The sequence below is a fragment of the Rhinolophus hipposideros genome (assembly GCF_964194185.1).
Source record: "Rhinolophus hipposideros genome assembly, chromosome: 18".
Classification (NCBI taxonomy): domain Eukaryota; kingdom Metazoa; phylum Chordata; class Mammalia; order Chiroptera; family Rhinolophidae; genus Rhinolophus; species Rhinolophus hipposideros.
The window spans coordinates 38,096,800-38,117,235 of NC_138064.1; the positions used below are offsets into that span (position 1 = coordinate 38,096,800).

The window sequence follows — 20,436 nt, forward strand, 5'->3', positions numbered from 1 at the left end:
TATCTGGGCAAATTCTGGGCTACCATACAGATGTGGCTTAATGAAATCAACATATGCATTGTCTTCTAGCCACTGAAATGGCTTCATATTTATGGTATCATCAGTCAATTTCACAGATCATTATGATCCATGAAAGAAGTCCAGATCTGCTCGCAACTCTCTAGCAGGGTAACAGCTTGTGTTCAAAGAGAAGCACCGTTAGGCAGTTTCTTCCAACATTTAGAGTAGAAATGGTCTGAAGTCAACATATTCAAATTACCTGAAGTGATTCAAAAAGAACAAACCATTATCCACCATGCTGGAAAACCTTGACGGTTTTATTCTCAATATCTTTACATTAATACAGACAATTTTTATTTTGTGCTGAGAAAAACAATCTGTTACACTTAATGTAACTTTAATATACAACATAGAAACTCATCCTAAATTAGTTACAACAAGAACCTACAAAAAACTTCATAGGAAAAAAAGTTACCTAATATTGCCACCATATTTTTTAGTAGACAGACCCTGTCAGACCCTGTCACCAACACTCAGCTCTGTAAACAGTGGTTATTTCCATGTTCTGGAGAATCGTTAATCGTAGGGGCACTAAAATCAGCCTAAAAAGTTCTAGCACATCACTATAGCCTGTACAGTCCTCAAAAATAATTTATTGTACTGTTTCTAAAAAAAGGTACTAGGTTGTTCCTTTGCTCTGTTTCCATATTCTGGAGCTGCACGTGAACACGTTTGTCTAACAGTCTAAAAACACGAGAACTGAACCGCAATTCACAATCACAGAGATGAGGTGGTGGAGTCAAGGACTTCCCGCCCATTGCACACCGTGGGGACATAGGTGCTGGCAGAGGCTGGAAAACAAAGCAGGACAGAAAATTCCATGTTAGTTAAGCGGGCCACATAGGTAACGGCATGGATCATGGATCAGACACCAGTTAAAGTTAAAAGTTCGTTTTAACTTGACTTTGGAAAATGCTAAATGAGTTAGTGCTGTAGTAGGTCAGCTTTCTAAATCTGTTCTGCTTCCAATTAGTTTGTATCCCGGTACACACCTCCACTAATATCATACCCCTTGGAGAAAGTTTATAAACATAATCGTTGTTGAAAGGAGTCACTTGTGGGTTTAAAATGAGCTTTGGTAATCTATAAACTGCTTAAAATACAATGTACCAAATTAAAAGCTCACTGCAATTTTCTTAAAGATCGTTAAATTAATTACTGTTTTCAATACCTTAATTAATTTGGTTCTCTCTGGGCAGGGATGGCTCTTACGTAGTTCCCACGAGTCATCTGTGAACTCTACTGCCTTAGAGAATGGTTCGATCTATTTTCATTGTTCAAGTGGATAACCTCATGAAAACTCTAGCAAGGGCTGGCGTGCTGAGAACTTGAATTTCATAGCAGTTCTCAGAAAGGAAGATATTCCAAAGGGATATGCTCTTGTTAATGACAATAGTGACAACAATGTCAGGGTGTGAGTATAACATGGGTATGTATGTTCTTTCTTTTTATAGCTCTACTTTTCCTACATACAATTCATAGCTCTTAACATGTTTTGGAGGTTTTATTTTTAATGGGAAACCTAGGTACAGCTAAGTTATGTCTATTTCACCCTTCATGCCTTTTCTTTTTACTGAATGAGGACAAAAGCAAGGAGTCCCATTCTCTGTGGGATGAAGCTGTGTCATGAAGAGAGTCAGTTAGAGATAGCCCTGCATTACCTCTTAGAGCTGTTTCTGTCCCATCCCTTGGCCTGTGCCTCTGGACATACTCTGCCAGAAGGAACTGATCCTTTTGTCTACCTGACCACAGCTCAGGTCAAACTGACCAGTCAGCTGTCCTATTCCTTAAGGACATATGTCTCGGTTAATAATCACAGAAACTAATTTCATGCTACAGTGCTGATGCCTGATAGCGGAAATATTCTTGCCCCATAAAATTGCATTTTTCATAGAAATTTCTTTAAATACAAAGGAGAAACTAATTATGAAGTTTGAGATTATGTGGCCTTCAGTGGAGGAGCGTTCACCATATCTGAGGCACTGAAGTCTGAGCAGGCCCACCGCCAGGGAACCTACAACCTCTCAATTTTGCATGCATTACTGGGCTAGGTATGTGAGAAAGTCTATAAAGTCAAGTCTGTGTGGCTACCTCAGTTTACAGTGGAGTCATGTGACATGCTAACTCTTTTGGAGGGTTTTTCCTTTTATCATCTTAAGGACGGGCTTCAATTTTCTTTACAATATGAGCCCACTAAAAGCTACAGTGTTTGGGAGTCTGGGATGGCATAATGTACATTTCCTGAAACCCCCACAACCAAGGTATTTTAACACAGCATGTTCCAGATGGATACTTGATGGAAAATGATAGTCATAGTAATTCCAAAGGTGAGGACTTTGCTTTATTCTTTGCAAAGTTTCTCCAAATACTTTATCTAATTCTAGCTTCATCAAAGCTGGGTAAGGCAAGAGAAAAACAAGGTGAAGTGAGGTTCAAACCACACTTCACTGGAAACCTAGGAGAGCACTTTCTGTCCATTTAATATGTGCTCTTTCTGCAGCCTCCTCATATCCAAGTGTCTACTTGACACCTCCATATGGATGTTTAGTAGATATTTCAGAATCAAGTGGCCAAAGCATAACTCTTGATTCCCTCACCTGTCCCTGTTTAGTCTCCTGTTCTTCAGTGAAAAGTCTCACCATCCAGCCAATTACCCAAACCAAAAGTCTAAGACCAATGCCTCCCTCTTTTTGTGATCCTTCTCCCATGTTAAACCCAGCATCAGGTCCAATCAACTCTGTCTCCACATCTAACTAGTTCTGTCTCTGCGTCCGTCACCCTGGGCCAATCCACCATTATTTTCTCTGGCAGCTGTGACAGCTGTACCACCTATATCCCTGTTTCCACTCTCACTTTTCCCGTAATACATTCCCTGTACAGCAGTAAGAGTGTTTTTAAATGTAAGTCACCTACCTGCACACCTCCAGTGGCTTCCTTTTGTGCTCTCCTTACTCTGGTTTATAAATCCAGGGTGATTCAGACCATGGCTCTCTTTCTGTATTTACCAAATTCATGTCCCCACCCCCCTTTCTGCTTTTGTCCTCAAACACAGCATGTCTGTTTTTCAGCTTTAGGCCTTTGGAGGAGCTGTTGCCTCTCCCAGGAATGTTATTCCTTCTATTAATCACATGTCTGGCTCCTTGTCATCCAGATCTGAAATTTCACCTCCTGAAAAAGGCTACCTAATAAGACTACCTAATCTAATGTAGCCAACCAGTTACTCTGTCCCAGTATCCAATTTTGAAACTGATTTTGTGGTTGTTGTTGTTAGTATCTTATATCTTACACTCTCGACTAGAAAATATGCAAAGCCTCTGCTTTTCTTTTTCATTATTTTATCCCATTGCTGGTCATAGATTACACTCTCTATAAATATTTTCTGAATGATTGTATAAATGGTTTCATTCAAAGAATGTGGGAACCAAGGGAACCAAGGTTAAACATTTCTTTTAACCTGAAGAAATAACCAGCAAATGTGAGGCCTGTGGGCAACCTTGTTTGGGGATAGGTAGGTCTCTCTGCTTCTTCAGCCCCATTTGGCATTGACCGGCAAAGGGAAGTGGCTCAGGCCGTGAGCATCACCTAGCAGGCGTGCTGCCTTTGACATTTCGACTAATCTCTTCATCTTTTCCAGGATCAAGTTTTATTACTTCTGTTCAGGTTTTTCATTTTCAGAGATTGAAGAGGAGTGATGTTTCATGGGGGTAAGTCTGGGCGAACCAGGGACTGGTCTGCTGAGGCCCCTTTCTGTCTACCTGGGGCTTGTCTAATACCCTGTCTACCTTCATTTTTAAGGATTTCCAGACACCCACTGTGTTGTTTCCCATAGTGTTGTGGAATTCGATGCAATGCTCTTCTTAAGTGTGCTCTTATGGTCGGTTTGCTCGTTGCATTCTAATTTCTTAAAATTGGGTGTATTTTGAGTAGGTAGGTAAGGGCTGCAAAGGTAGTTGCATGGAAAAATCCTCAAGTTATAGTTTCAAATAATCTTCTACTAGACATTCCATGGGTATCATTATGGGAGTTCACAAAATAACTTTGAATTATCTATCTGCCTCATAGGGACATTAAAGGGAATGCTCTTTGTTAGAGTGTCTAAACTATTTGAGAGCAAGATAATATAAATACACGGTCTTCTTACAAGGAATAACAATAGCAAAAACACTCCCAAGACTCTTTTTGCAGCTGTTTTTTTCCCCTAAGCACTTTTTTAGTCGATTGAAGGGAACTGTAACTTGTATTTTTCTGCTTCTCTTTTACTGTTTCATCTGTAGCTTTTGCCAGTGCATTTTATTTTATTATGTAAAAATTATTCTCATTTTTGTACATGCTGCTGAATATAGTAGAGGAAATTACTGTTTTATGGGTTTAGTATCTCAATTATGTTGCCTTTCATAAATATTTCACACGTCTCCCTATTAGCTCATCTTTTATTCCCCAAGGCAGTAAAATATGTGTAAGAGCAAAGTACTATGATTTCTGTGTGTGTTTATGATGAGCTTTTGCTATTATTCTAAAAATCTCATGAGATTTTTAATGGTGTAAGTTTAACCCATTTTCTTAAGTGCAATTAAGCAGATTTCTATAATCATCCTTTCTGTCAGAAATACGAGACTGCAGGCTTATTTTTGCCTTTCCTGGGTTTGAGGTGAGGAGTAGCTGTTAGTTACTCTAGGCTAAGGTGGTGCTTTTTGCTATTCCAAGTGAAAACTGAAGATAACCGAAAAAGACCTAATAAGTTCCACCATTGATCAGAAAATTGCAATTAACACCATCGATAAGCACATTTTGCTTTACAAATTTGGTGAATCATTGGAGGTCAAAGCAACCAAGTGGCAGCTTCATCTTACACGGTGGAATCCATTTCTCTTCCACCAGTAATGCTTGGGCTGGCCAGGCTTTGGAGAAAATTGCCTTATTTTTCCAGGTAACTGGGCCCTCAATCAATGCTAAACATATTTATTTAATAGATTCTTATGGATGCCAAATATGTTAGTCAATTTAGTGGCTAAAATGTGGTTCCTGAGAATCAGTATGTTACTTTAACAGTATGTTATTTTAACTGTGTAACATATCAGACTTGGAAAAGAATAAAACAAACATTTAAACAGAACAGACATTCCAGTTTGTCCCCATCTGTTCCATTTCCTTGATCCTGGTGACCCCAAATAATTTTTCCCAGCATGTCTGCTTGTTTGGATATTTTAATTCCATGGTCATGGAATCCAGTTTCCACTAGCCATTGATTGCCTTGTCCTGCTTTGTTATTGAACTTGTTTTCTTATTCATCACCTTAATTTTACTTGTGCTAGGCTCCCTTGGTCCCATTCCAGAAGAAAATTCATCTGCTAATTAATATATGTTGTCTGGGCAGATGAAGACACCACTACTGGTTTGATAGTCTTGCTATGTCAGAGATTTCACAGTAAAAGATAAGAGAACCTATTATTAAGAAATGTGGGCTAGATACTCAGCTTAATGGTTTTAAACTGTTAAAAGGAGATTTAAGAGGAAACCATATTCCTTATGATGTGGGATAAAAGTCTACAGACCCAAGATTTAATTTCCAAATATGGAGTTAGAAGTTATGAATGCAAAGACTTCTCCATTCAGTGATTCATTTCTTGTGAGACAAGATTCATGGAAAGAGGAAATATGGCATGTACCTTTTTTATAACCCACGATTGACTTAATTACCTTATCAACAGAAATTCCACTTAAACCCCTCAGTCCATTATTGCCATGTTATGCTGTCATGCTTTCTTTCCAATCATGTTCTTTTATTCTCTCCCCCTCCCACAAGAAGTACAAACCCATGCTGGACACAATAAGTAATTTGTAAATGAAAGGACTCAATAATTTTTGTACTCTTATGCTTATTTCCATTCTTCTTCTTATCTCCTCTTAGTTGCTCACCATCTCTGGTTTCTTAGAACTCTTTCCTATACAAATGCATTTTCAGGCAAAGATCAGAAACTCATTCACCCTAGGGTTCAAATACCTAACATAAGCGGTATATGCTACTATCTCTAGGGATCAAAGTCTGAAGCCAAAAGTGTTAAACTCGAATAAAATAATATCAAGCATTAGTCCTTCTATCTAGTGGAGTTAATCTTGTTAGCTTCACTGTCAAATTATACAGCATCTGAACACTTTATTAGTTTTCCTAGCTACCACTCTGAGTTAAGCCACCAACATCTGGACTACAATTGCTTCCTAAATGATGTCTCTGCCTGCTCCCTGTCTTATATTCTGCCCCCACAGCTAAATTGATGAAAATGATACTTTTAAAGTCAATTCATGCCACATTTCTGTTGAAATCTGTTGAATGATTTTTTTTATTTCAATAGAAAAGTGAAAGTCCTTACAGTGACCCCCAATGTTCTGCATAGTCTGCACCCTCTCTATCCTCGTCTCCTCTCACATTCACCCTTATTCATTTCCCTCCAGCCACATTGGCCTCTTTGATGTTCTTCCAACTTTGGACCTTAGTATTTGCTGTTCCCTCTGCCTGGAATGTCCTCCCCCCAGATATGGACACGATTTCCTTCATGTCTCATATGTCACCAGAGAGGCCTTCCCTGGCCGCTCTATAAAAAAATATAAAATAATAGTCTCTCTGTCCCCAGGACACCCAGTTTGTTTATGTCCCATATTATTTTCTACACTTATCAACACCTGAAATGTTAAGTATTATTGGTTTGTCTGACTTGTCCCGCCTCTCACCCGATTAGAATGCAAGCACCATGAATGCATGGTTTTTCTGTTTTCTTCATTACTAACATTCCCAGTGCCTACAGCTGAGCTGAGGTCCTAAAGTTTCTTCAATGAACAAGTGAATTATTCATCCAGTTGGTCATATTTACTTAATAAGAGGTCCCTCCCCTAACGCCTCTGAAATTACTCCAACTATAGAAGATACCTTTTTAAATTTCCATATGATAGACATTTTGTGGTACAGACACACAGATATCTCCATGTTGGGAAGTTATTCAGAGAATTTCACTTAAACAAAATGAAAAGGAAGTAGGATGGAGAAATAGCGTAGTACAAAGTGTTGTACTTGCTTTGTTTTAAGGCATGGATCATCTTAAGCGAATGTATGGGCAGTATTTGATTGTATACATATTTCCTTTTTAATTAACATGTCTTCATACTACGGATCACGGTACCACATTCCCAAAGGCGTTAATAAATTTGTGATTACGAGGAAATGCACATGACTATAGGTATCTCTCATACAATATTGAACTCTGGCTTAGAAACCCCTTTTGAGCTACTAAGTTTATGTTTCATTCAAATTTGTAGGACAGAAGGAGAACTATACCATGTAATTTAATTCAAGAAAGTGATCCTTGTATTTAAAGAACTATTTAAATGGGAGAAATGATATCTTTGACATAACTTTTAGTCGGTCACCATTAACCATATTTCTTTGTCTTTATCAAAGCTCATTTTCTGAAAAGCTGTGTGGGTAGCCCCTCTGGAATACCGCACCTTTTCTGTGTACAGCCTGGATGTAGGGATCACCAGGGTCTCAGACGGACATGATTTATGCTGTTGAACTCCCTGACATGGGCTTTTGAGAGGAATAAAATCTGTACCCTCGCTGGTAGAATAAGATGCTGTCACATATGGCACTGAAGGGGGAAAGCTTTTGACTTAAAAAAAAAAAAATCATTGAATTTGCAGATACTAAGACTCTCCTTGTCAGAGTAATCTGTGCCATGAATTTTGTAACTGAGCTGAGGCAGAAAATCCAGAGAGGCCCAAGGAGCCACATAGCAGCTTTGGAGAGTTTTATCTATGACTTCAGTTATCAAATTCCTTCAAGTATCTAACCGATAGGATCTTGGTAAGAATAAATGATCCTTAGCCTCCCTACCAGCTCCAGTCTGTTTGGTCACTATTCAAGTACCGTGTTTCCCCGAAAATAAGACCAGGTCTTATATTAATTTTTGTTCCAAAAGACGCATTAGGGCTTATGTTCAGAGGATGTCATCCTGAAAATCATGCTAGGGCTTATTTTTCAGTTAGATCTTATTTTCGGGGAAACACGGTAGGTGGGCTATATTTGCTTGGGGAAAATCAGCTAAATATTAGAGGTAAAGAGAAAATGACTTAAGGGTTGCAAAAGAGTGGTTGCGAGACAAACACAATGGAAATGTTAAATAGAAGAAAGGAGAGGTATTAGACATCGATTCGCGGATATTTGTAAGGGGTTACCTATTGTAGCTGGAGACTCTCTAGTCTCTCATCCTCAGTGAGGAAGGGAGTGAAGGGGAATGGAATGAGATTCTCAGGAAAGCTATGGACATTCCTTTCCAAAGGGAAAATGGATTGATATCTATCTGATTTGTATGCACCAGGTATACTTAGCCTGGGAGCAGATGGCTTACCTTGCTGAGTAATCTGGGCTTCTCTTGGATTGGCCCACGAGGATTTATGTTTATAACATACCTATGCCTGTGGTGAACACCATCAGTTCAGTCTGTGTTGCCAAATAACTTGCCAATTTGCCTGGGCAGGGAGCGCATAGTGTCATTATGGGACTCCCTGAACTGTAAAGTGCAGGCGTATTGTGTTGTTTTTCTGGACTTGCACTGTACAGAAGAAACCTGGGTATTGTGTTTTATTTTTTTTTCTTTTATAAAGTCATATTTGGAATTGAACAATGGCTCACCCCCCTCCTAACTGGGGTGTCTTCAAAGGCTTGGCCATTGTATGTGAAAAGTCTGGTGCTCATGTGCTTGGTTTCTGTTGCTGTAGCTCTGTGGAAAATTATGCCGTGAGTCCAAGAGACTGTTCACTTGATTTTTTTATACAATTGCTTTCTTTTTATAATGTGAAAATAATTTGTAATAAAGAATAATTCCATTAATTGAGCAGTTCACACATTACCACCTAAACAAGTGACTTTCTGCACAAGGTTTTAGCAGAAGAAATCAATCTCCATATGTCTACGGCTCCTTGGGGACCCAAATCTGGGTATCATTAGTTAGCCGAAGCCTCTTGGCTGATCTTAATGGTAATGACATTCGTGCATCTGAATGATCACCATGAACAAGAGAAACACACATCCCCATAGGACCAAGTCTGGGTATAAAATGGCTTTGAAGGCTATCGGGCACATTCCATTTCTCATCTCTCTCCCCAGTCTATGCTGATACAAACCCATATTGATGAAAACAACATTCTGACCTGCATGGGTCCTATAGGGTTTTATGCATAGCTTCAAGTGTATATCCAGCTTGCCTTCTTCACAATTAATGCAGTTCTGCTGACATTTGCAGTATACCTTCTTGATTGCCTGTCTTTGGGAGCCAGCTCTGAAAAGCCCCATTGCTTCTAAAGCTGAACAAAATAAAGAATGACCACTTTTCTTTCTCATCCCAATACAAGGGATGTTTGCTTATGTGTGTGAGTGTGGGCCCAGCATTACAAGCATGAGTTTAGGACTTTTGGGTCTCTGAGTTATACTGCTATTGGAAGGAACATTCCCGGTTTCAGTAAATGTTTTCTGAGTGGCCAGATGCTTCTATGCCAGAAATGTCTTCTCCGGAAGGTTCCAAGGGGAGCTGGGGAAATAACTGCTTGGGGCTGTGGCTGTTGGCATCATGAGGCAAAGGATGTGAGTTCAGAATACTTGCCATTCTCTGAACCCAGTGGCTTCTTCCTCTTTGAGGGTCATCTAAGAGGAATTCCTGTCCTGCACTGATACCAGTGATGAAGTAGACAGGATGGCTTAGGCTGAGATTCTCAAAATGCATTCCTCTTCCAGTGAACCAGCTAGGAATCCGTTACAAACTGGATTTCTTAAGCCCTAGTATACATGAATCAGAATATTTGTGGATGAGGCCCGAGAATCTCCATTCCAAATAAGTTATTTTTTTGTACACAAGTGTTAGGAGCTATTGGCCCAGGGCTATACTTGATGGAGAAAAGTTAACATTTCCTTTATTTTTATTATTCTGACTCCCACTGTGTATAGTTAATCAGATACAACTAAAATTGTCTTTTTTATACCTAGCATTATGTAAACATTTTCCAACAGTGAATTTTCCAAGGTGTCCTTACCCATGTTCTTTCTTCCATGCCTGTTTCTGAGTTTGACCATATTTTTCCATCATTCTGGAGCTACTGCTCAGCTTTTAAAAGCCAAGACTGATACTCTTTCTGTTCGCAACCACCTGAGGGCTTGTCAGGGAGCTCACCTGGGCTCCAAAGTGATGTATTTCCACTACTCTCTTGCTAGAGAATTAATGGGGAAATAATGTGGCTGCACCTTCCAGCCTCGGTGACTTCTTGGCATTGCATAGGATTATGTGTGTCAAGTTGCCCTAATCCCTGAGAAGAATGCAGCAGTGGATTAATTTAGGATTTGGAGAGTGTGGTGTAATAAAAATGGCCACAAATTCTTTGAGAGATGGGGGTCTGTTTTCTTCTCCTTGCATCTGGGCATGCTCTCCAGGACCCGTGTGGCGAGGTGTCCTGCCATGGTGCCAAGCATCAGAGTGAAACCACTGTGGACCCTCCAGGTCAGCTCAGTCTCAGACGATACCACAGAAGGACTCCAGTCAAGGCTTTGTAGAGCGGGTAAACTGCTCAGCCAAGTCTTGCCTGAATTCTTGACCCACAAAATTATGAGAGATAATAAAAGAGTTTTTCTTTTAAGCCACTAAATTTTGGGAAAGTTTGTTTTGTGGGAATTGATAACTTAATGTGTGTGGGGGGGAGGGGTGGGGAGGGTGGGGGTAACTCTGTAGCTATACTAACTTCCTCTCATCCATACATAAAGATTTTGTTTTTGCCACTGAAGGGAGTTAGAAAACCAGCAGCAATATTGGTAAACAATAACCTAATACAATAAAAGGCCTGCATTATACTTAGGAAGAACATAAATTATGTACAACCTAAGTAAAACATGCTTTGCCTAATGAACTCAGAGCAGTTTAACGATTTTTCTTGATTTATAAAACAACATACTTCCAAGTACTTAGGAGGGAAATGGATATAAATTGAGCCGAATATATAACGGAGGAAACCACGCACTGTGGTGTTAAACCAGTTGCTTAAATTTTCACCACAGTGAGTCAGTAACATGTTCGTGCATAGAACTAGATCGCACAGACCAGTGGCTTTCATACTTCTTTGACTGTAATTCACAGTAATAAATGTTTTACCTGCACCTGGCACACATAAACTCTGGAGCAAACTTCATGAAATACTACTTACCCTATTACCTATAATGCAGTCTGAGATATTTTATTCTATTTTATAAAATGCAGGTCAAACATATTGAATACATTTTATGACCCACCAATGGGTTGCATCCTACAGTATGAAGAAAAGCTGCCCTAGACACTAAGTGTCACGAGACCAGGGATTCTGTTCCGCTCACCACTGTGTACACAGGTGCTTAAAAATTTCTGGTGTATAGAAAACATACTCAAACATTTAATGAATGAGTGAATTTCATGACAATGGTTCCAATTTGTTAAAATGGGAAGGCTATTAATCACAAGTGAGAAAACCCAATGCCAACTTTTGAATTGTTGTATATCTTTGAATTTAACTTCTATTCTCTCAACTATAAAATGGAACTTGTGATATTTAGTACTCATGGAATAAAATAAGCCCACAAATATAAAACTATTTTGAATAAGAGATATAGAATTACAAATAAAAGATCAATGTATTATTTCCGCACTTTGTAATGCCTAGAGATATTACATAAATACTTCACATTGTTATTTTAATACTACTACATTAATTTTGATTCATTAGAGGAAAAGTGCTGAAAAAAAATGAGGTCTAAATTTAGACCTCTTCAAATAAAAAATTTTAAAAAGTTTTATTGAGTAGCAGAATGGTCCTAGAATGTTAGTCTGGGTAGATGGCTACCTTGAATTATTATTTGAGACACTGGTAGATTAGCATACTGAGTGAAAGCTTAAGCAGGTCCATTTCTATCGAAATACATTGTTTTTGTGTAAATGAATATTTCTGAAATGCTGAAGAGAAACTTGAGTAAAGTGCTCATATAATCCCTTTAGGAATTTATTGGAAAAAGCCCCCATTTCTAAATTACTGAGGTTTGGGTGTATGAAATTTTGAACAATGTCTGTGGAAGACTTACAGACTTTGCTAAATTATTCCAGTAACAACCAAGAGCTCTGAGCTATCCACAAGACTATTTTGCAAGGGGTAAACTTTGCTGCACAGCCTCTGGTAACCTTCCTTTTGTTCTTCCTGTAAAGCCTAGCAAGTATCTAGCCTCAAGGGAACTTTCCAAGCTTGCATTGTGTGAATTAGCATGACATAGTACAGTTGTTGGTGCACTGGCTTTGAAATCAGAGAAACTGACTCTAAAATTCTGGTTCTGCCACTTTTGATATGTGTGACCCTGGGTAAGTTTTTTTTTTTTTTTTTTTTATCTCAAAGAGTTGTGAGCGTTATTAAGATATAGTAGTATGCACACACGTATAAAGTATTTAATGCAATGCCCAGTACATAGAAAACACTCAATAAATGATAGTTCCTGTTAGCTGTTGTTATTATTATTGTTTTTATTAATTATTGCCAGTTCTTCCTTTTCTGGACTAGCTAGCTGTTACAGTTGGGATGTTAGAAAAGAGATTTGTTTACTCAAGAAATAAGCAGGTTTCTCTAAGACCCAAAGAAAATTATTTTACAAGTTTATCATGTCCTGGGACTCAACCATTGTGACACCTGGAAATTGAGCTGAAAAGACAGTAACACCCTCACCCCTATAGCAGCTCTCAACCAAGGAGAGATATATACACATCACTGAGTGGCTGCCATCAGCCATCAGTCTTCCCTTTGCTGGGGGAAGGGCTGCCCTGTTCAATTTTGTTTTGATGGAGAAAGTAGGGCACTAATGTGATTGCTCACTCTGTGATGTTGAGCTATTTTGAAGTAGCTTTCTGATCGACTTGAGGCAAAATTGTGAAATAATCATTTGTCTCTGTCACTCCAGTACTCCCTCCTCCTCTCCTGGCTCTCTTCCCCGCTACCCCTCATTCTTCTGTCAGTGAATTTCTCCTACTTCGTGCCACAGATTAGCTGAAAATGGCTTAAAAGGTTTTCCCTTTTCGGTATATTTGTGCTTTAGAGGATGCTAAAGAATTAAACGAATGATTCTCGGAGGATAGTGTTTCAGATATTTGTAGGCCAGTTGGGGAGATAATTTTGGACTGGGGCATTATCCTGGTAGCTTCAGTTCAAATTGCCTTTTCAGCTGGTTCTCAGCTGAAAAACATTGTTCGTTGAAAGAGAGGAAGCTCTATTCTAGCATTTTCTAAGGTTTGTTCCAGGGGATGTTAGGCGGTTTAACTATCATCAAATACTTTTAAGAAACTCTGAAAATAACAAAGTTAAACAGGTTTCTTTGCTGCAGAGATTCTCAAAACCTTTAACATGTTCATGTTAAAGGAGGTATTTTGATCTTCCAAGTAGGTATTTAGGATGTAACATTTTCCATTTTATTTGATTATCTTCCTCTTTTAATTTTCCATGAAGCACCTTCAGCATCTAGGTTATACAGAACATATTTTACTGAGCACCAATCTAGTACCACCCTCTAGGCCGATGAGTAAATTGAGGCAGGGGACAATGAAGTGACATGCTCAAAGTTACCTACTGAACTGATTGCAGAGTCAGGACTAGAATCCAGGTTCTCGGACTTCACAACATGGTCAAAAATCCTACTTGCAGTTGCAGATTTAATGTGTGTCTTTCCTGCTGGATTGGACATACAGCCGAAACAGTAACTCTGACTCTTGTGCTCACCACTGTATCCCTAGCACCTAGCACAGGGCCTGGGGCACTGGTTGAACCAGTACTTATTAAAATTGAATTGAGCTATTCATGGGCACAGGCACGTGTTGTCTGTTCCTGTCTAGGTCCATTGCTTCCCCGCCCAGCCTGCTCCCTACTACAATGCTATGTATGGAGGGGTTAGTGCCAAATCCATACTTACACTGAGAATATGTGGTCCCAGTTCCACTGACACTGAACCTGTTAAGGTGCAGTCTGTGTGTGACCACATTCTTCTGGGGTTGGAACAGAATGATGTGCACCTTGGGTGCAAACAAACAGCCCAGGACCACGAAGCCGCTCAGGCTAACGGAGATACACATGGTTGTCGTCTGCACCTGTAAGAAAAATTGCCTAGTTAAGTGTCCGGCTGTAAATTCAATCAGGTGGCCAACTGGAGAGCACTGATAAAGGACCAAACTGAAAAATCCCAAATCACTCACAGTTCTGTTCTTATTATAGACTAATCAAGGTAATAATTAGATTGGATCTTCTGAGTTTGAGATGTTCATGGAAACATTGCTTAGGATTTGTAAGCAAACATTATTTGTGTTGGGTGCTCCTGAATGCTTGCCAAGCCTTGACATTGATTTTCTTGTTTGTTTATTCTTTATATTTGTATAAAGATATTTCTTCAGAATCACTGAATTCAGTATGTTAAATAGTAAAATATCAATATTCAGTGATGAAGTGATCAGATTGCTGATGGTTTCAGTCAATCAACTTGGCTTGTTGAAGGTTCTCTATGTTATGAACAAATTTAGACTTTTTACATTTTATCATCTCTCTCTTGCTGGGAGCTCTGCTTATCAACTATTGGTTTACCTAGTCAATATTTGGGAACACTATCAACTTTCTTCTGAGGGACCTACTCTTTTAATTACTTCATTGACATCTATCTGGTATTTTGATACATCAGGTACTCACTGTTCAAACTTTTTGTTCTCTAGACTTCTATATAGCCATCTTGACAGAGATTTTTCACTTTCTCCCTCTTTGCTTCTACTGAAAGTATACCTCAGAACTGAGTTTTATCTCTTCATTCTCTTGCTCTCACTCTCTGGTTTCATTAATTGTCTTGGCTTTAGCTCCCACAGATTTTCTGAGAAACCTCAAATTAGATTCTACATATTTTATCACTTTCAGTACTGAAAAATGGAAATTATTTCTTCTATAAGTTTCTATTCAGAGTAGCTATAGTAAATCCAAGAGTAATTTTAGCTTTCTTTTTTTCTTTTCTCCCAGGCAATGCTGTTACCAGATAGCATAATTTCTTATACCCTGAAGTGTCTGATATTTTTCTCTAATCAAGGAAAGCTGAAGACTGAACAATTAATTGGAGAAGGCACATAACTTTAGAAGGCTTGATTCTGTTTTAAAAAAAAAAAAATCAGATCACACTTGTAGTATAATTCTTCAGACTCTAGTTTTACTTTGAATGCTGAAAGCACAATCCATCCCCAGTATTATAAAGCTCTTGTCTCCCTTAACCACTCCAGGACCCTCCAACTTGGCCCTAAGTCGCAAGCTCCTTTCCCTTTTGTCAACTTTTCAGAGAAGAGTCTACAGTCTAGTTCCATGATGTAAAAGCCTTGACAAATCATAGCTTTGTTATTTACAGTGTGTCCAATTACTGATATAATTTTTTTTACATATATGTATAATGTGATATTAGAACTATACACTTTCTGCCTCAGTTTTGACTGTGGAGTCAATATGAGAGATAGCGGATATCATAGTGAGGCGAGTTCAAATGAGTATATTTTCAAGGAAACCTTTTCTAGAAACATTTCTATAACTTTGAAACTCCTCACACACTTTAAGACATTACAAGGAGAGAAGAAGAGTGTGAGGAGAATATCTTGGAAATGTACTGAGAGTTCTGTCCCCTTAGAGGGGACTGTGACTCTCTCCTCATTTAAAGCCTAGAGAGGGGTGCTTCAATGTGGCCATTCGCGGAAAGTTTGAGGTTTTTCTGCAGGAGAAGGATATCCTGGCTTGGGGCCTGATTCCTGTCTTGGAAATCTGAAAGGTGAGAAAAGGCTAATTACTTTTGTAGCAGAGCACTGGAGACTTATTACTGTGTTGAGATAATCCTTTAATCTAAGAATTTATCAAAGCAAAAGATATATGAGTGGTATGCATGGACAAGATGGGCCACACTATAGAAAACCACCATGGGCTGGGCTCATGTGGAGGAGCCTGGAGTCCTTCACAGAAAGGGGTTGGAGGGATATATATATATATATATATATATATATATATATATATATATATATATATACACACACAAACCTTGGGACTGAGCATCAAGCCACAAGCGAGAACTCAGAATAGAGAAGCGCCAGCAACTCACTTAAAGATCTGCAGGAGAAAGGGGCCAGTGGGAAACTTTTGAAGATTGCATGAAAATACCCTTTAATCATATTCCAGGTATTCTGAGGATGTGTCTTTAACCACTGTGGACTCAGCAATCATAAAACCATCCAGCCACATAAGAGCTGTTCTACTTCTTCCTTATTACTTTTTAACCAGGGCTGAGAGGGAAATAGCCACTGGTGGATAGGGGAATGTGAGCAGGAGAAAGGAGAAGTCAACTGCTGCAGATTCTCAGCCTGAGGCAGGCCAGAGCTCGGGAGAAAATGAGATTTAATGGTAAGTCAAGATATGGTTTTGATAATTACATAGGAGAAGGCATTTAATTTTACTGATAGAGACTATTTTCCATTGAAAATGATTGTAGGACTGTATGTTTCCTAAGAGCACAAGAATTCATGGGCCTATGAAGATTGTGAGTGTTTTCATTCACTGTTCTATCCCCAGCACCAGAATGGTGCCTCAGATAGGGTGAGACTCAGTGTTTGAATGTCTGCACTGGAATCCCCTGGAATCTTCACCCAGAGTTGGGGGATGATTCGTCTCACTAAATACTAAAGGGACAATGGGAGACAGAACTAAAATTACATTTTGGTCATAGGTTATGCAGCATATATTAATTCAATATATCTGTTTTAAAGCCCACATATCAGCTTCATAGTTTCAGTTGTCCAGTTCCTTCAATAAGCTGTGCTGTTAAAAGTACATATCTATCTATAATGCTTTGTTTTATCTCTTTGTACTCTACTAGTCCATGCTGCTCTGTTCTATCCCTTCCTTCTTTTTGGCTGCCTAGACACATCCTTCCCTCACTGATTTTCCTTGTCTTAGTTGTGTTTGTTGATTTTTTTCTCTTCTACCTGAATATTAAGAGCTGGAGTATCCCAGACCCATGATTCGGACTCTCTTCACCGTCTCATTGAGTTCTATGGTGTAAGTAACCTCTATGTTGATGATGTTCAACTATTTATTACTGGATTCAACCTATCTTCTGGCATTCAGACTCACATATTTGACTGCCATCTTGGCATATTGTTTTGGATATATAATAGGCATATCAGAATTAATCAAGGCAAAACTTGATTCCTCTCCCACAATGTTTCCATTTCAGTAAGTGACACCAAATGCCACCCAATTATGCAAGCCAAAAACCTGGGAATCATCCTTGATTTTGCCATTTCTCTGACACCTACTCATCCAATCCAACAGCAAGTTCTTTTGGTTCTTTTGGAACATAATTCTCTATGTTCTCTTGTGCTTCTACATGTCTTTCAAGCAGAGGCTCTGACAACCTTTGTTCTGGGCTTTCTTTTCAAGGATATTTCTATATCAAAGAGGCTTAAAAGATAGACAGAGTACCTACCTGTGGATCAAAGGGCTCCACACAGCATCCATTATAAAAGACTCAGGTTCCCTGTGGGGACAGAGCCAGGAGTGCAGTTTCCAGGTTCTCGGCCTCACGTAGAAAGGTGCTGGCTCAGGTAGTAAATGGCCATCAACTGTGGCTAGTTGGCCGTCAGCTGTAACCAGTGAGCCACTGGCCACTAATATAATGGCTGTGGCTACGCTAGCAGAAAATGGGGGCTAGCAAGAAGATGGTGGCTGAGCCTGCAAGCGGAGCAGTGAGGTTTGCGAACAGTGTAGCTCCTGCTTCCTGTGTCTCCAACCCAGCCGCCAGTGAGAATATAGTGGTATGACTCCCCTACCTATGGCTCCGTGGGTGTTCCTTTTTGGCCTCACCATATCCTGCGTTCTTATGTGGGGAGTGGGACCAGAGACCCCGCAGGTCGCTTCGCACGACATTCCCTAATTTCACAGTTCCTCCCCTGTAATGCTACCACTGATTATGCAGCAGGCACCCTGTCAACTTTGCGTAGCCTGTGGCAAGTGGAGCTTAGGGAACCTGAGGCAATGCTGACACTCTGGCTATTGCTGTTGAGTCCTAAAGTCCTTCTTCTCAGTATCAGCAAAACTGTAGCATGATAACATGTTACCGAATAAGTATAATCGAATCTGAGACTCTGCAGTCTTTGTCAGTTTTGGCAATGAGACTGGGGTGGCCTTTTCAAAGAGGGAGTATGAGGGCCTTATGGGCTGAAGAACAGGACTGAAGAGAAGTCCATGGGAATCAGAGCAAACGTGTGGAACTAACTGTATGGCCAAGCAATAAATATTTCTCCACTTTATTGCCTACCAATGAGGAGGATTTGGAGAGGGAGTTGCAGGCTAAGTAACAGGAATTAGGTTCAGATAGTGCTGCATTACTGTGCTGTCGTTGCTAATTCTTCATTGGGGTGGGAGTAGGGTGGCGTGGATTTCTTCCCCAATTTGATTCAGGTCTGCCTAATTGCAACAACTAGTACTAAAATTTATCCTGGGTGGGTAGAAAGTTGTGCTCCTCTTCATATAGAAGTTGCAGAGACATGCACCTATACTGAGCATGAAAAGAGGGACGTTTAGAGAAGGCAGAAACTAGGTGGATTATTTGAACTTCGGCTGGTTCCCTCGGGAGATGAGGGGGCAGGGTGTACAATGCTTATTAAGGAAGAATAACAACAGCTGGGTTCTCTCAGGGTTCATCCCCTGCTGAGGTTTCTCATGCCAAATTTAGATCCATTCCAGGATGACAAAGTCTCAGGTTTTTTTTGTTGTTGTTGTTTTTGTTTTTTGCATTGGAACCTGACTGCAGAGTGAAGCTTCGGTGCTCTCTGTGAGATTTCTCTGAGATGAAAATATGCTCTGAGAAACCATAGAAGAAGCACGGATTAGTATTAGGGCTCTTACTGACCTGGATTGGATTTAAAATACTGACAAAGTTGCTGCACTAAAGAATGAGAAACTGAGTAGAGACACCTAGATAAATTCTCGCAATCAGCTGCAGCACCAGAAAACTTGCCTAGCTCTTATGTTAAAACCAGGCAAGACCCTAAGAGTCTAGAATGAGGCAAGAGAAGACCTGCGTGAGATGCAGATGTAAGGGGGTACCTAAGAGATGTTATCATGACGAGACAGCAAGCACCCTGTCTAAGATGGATTCCTTCTAAAAAGTTGCTGCTGTGTGAGTCAAGGCTGAGTTAGAAGTGCACAAACCATATGCCCAAGCAGACAGTAATCTGGTTGTGGCTTCTGAGTCAAGGGATCCCACACATTGAAATGAAGATAACATTAATGATGATCTTGCCATCTAATAGGGTTTTAGGTGTTCAGAAACATTGGACCTTTGTTTGATTGAGTCATGAGGAGCTGCTGCTTAAAACTGAAAGCCCATGTGCCTTGCTTATTGGCACGAGGCCACCCTCTCCCTCCATGCTGCCTGCTTTGTCCTTACTCTGTACCCTGGTCTTAGTTGCTTTAAGGAGAAAAAGGTGCTAAAGGACAGGACCAAGGTCTCCCCATCCCCAAGTGTGGCTGAAGCCCAGACGCACCAGATCCAGGTTGCTAGGAAACTTCAGGGAGGGAAGAACTCAAAGTTTTATGCCTTGTTAGTTACAGACATCCAAGTCACCACCCTTCCCAGACCTGTTGTGGGGAGGGCAGAGCTGGGACTAGAATGAGGCAAGAGAGGACCGGCCTGAGATGCAGATGTAAGGGGGTACCCAAAACTCATTAATCATGACAAGTGGTATTTTATTGTAATATTTAAAAAAATAAAACTCCATGCAAAAAACCCATGATGAACACAGTTACCAACATTTTAAAAGAGGACAGGATCAGCAACAGTGCTGTGCTGTGATGTAGGGAATCTTAAGGCAAAAAGAAAAATTAGTAATACTGGTCCTGTCCTGATTACTGTGTGTGCACTCTGCATTGCCTAGTAGGCATTGGGACTTGGGGAACTTACATAAATACTGACACTGTGGCTACAGTGATGGCTGTGAGTAATAAAGTCCTGCGTGAATCAGGAGTCTCTATGTAGTCCTATCAGCATCGCTAAAAATGCAGGCTAATTTGTTAGATTGCAAGATGGGTAAAAGCTCTTCAGAGTTCTCGACAGGTTCTCTCTCCGTTGTTAACATGCTACCGTCGGCTCTGACTGGAACACCTATCACAGCTGCCTAAACACTCCTTCCTTTGCTTTCTGTCATATAATCATAGTAGTTTTAGAAGATGGATATTTCCCCTAAAATGTGAGATTATGAAATGTGAGATCATCAAACATCT

The 20,436-nt window shown here is 39.9% G+C and overlaps 1 protein-coding gene across 1 annotated transcript in view; it reads right to left on the reverse strand.

The window, feature by feature from the left end:
• Positions 1-299: 299 nt before the first annotated feature.
• GRM3 (glutamate metabotropic receptor 3) overlaps positions 300-20,436 on the reverse strand; it is a 229,898-nt gene continuing 209,761 nt past the window's right edge. Inside the window, exons 5-6 of the mRNA XM_081079463.1 lie at positions 14,063-14,237; positions 300-851 (exon numbers count right to left, since the gene is read on the reverse strand). Of these exons, the coding sequence (XP_080935589.1) occupies positions 778-851; positions 14,063-14,237 (249 nt within the window). The 3' untranslated portion in view covers positions 300-777. The remainder of the gene's footprint in view (positions 852-14,062; positions 14,238-20,436) is intronic.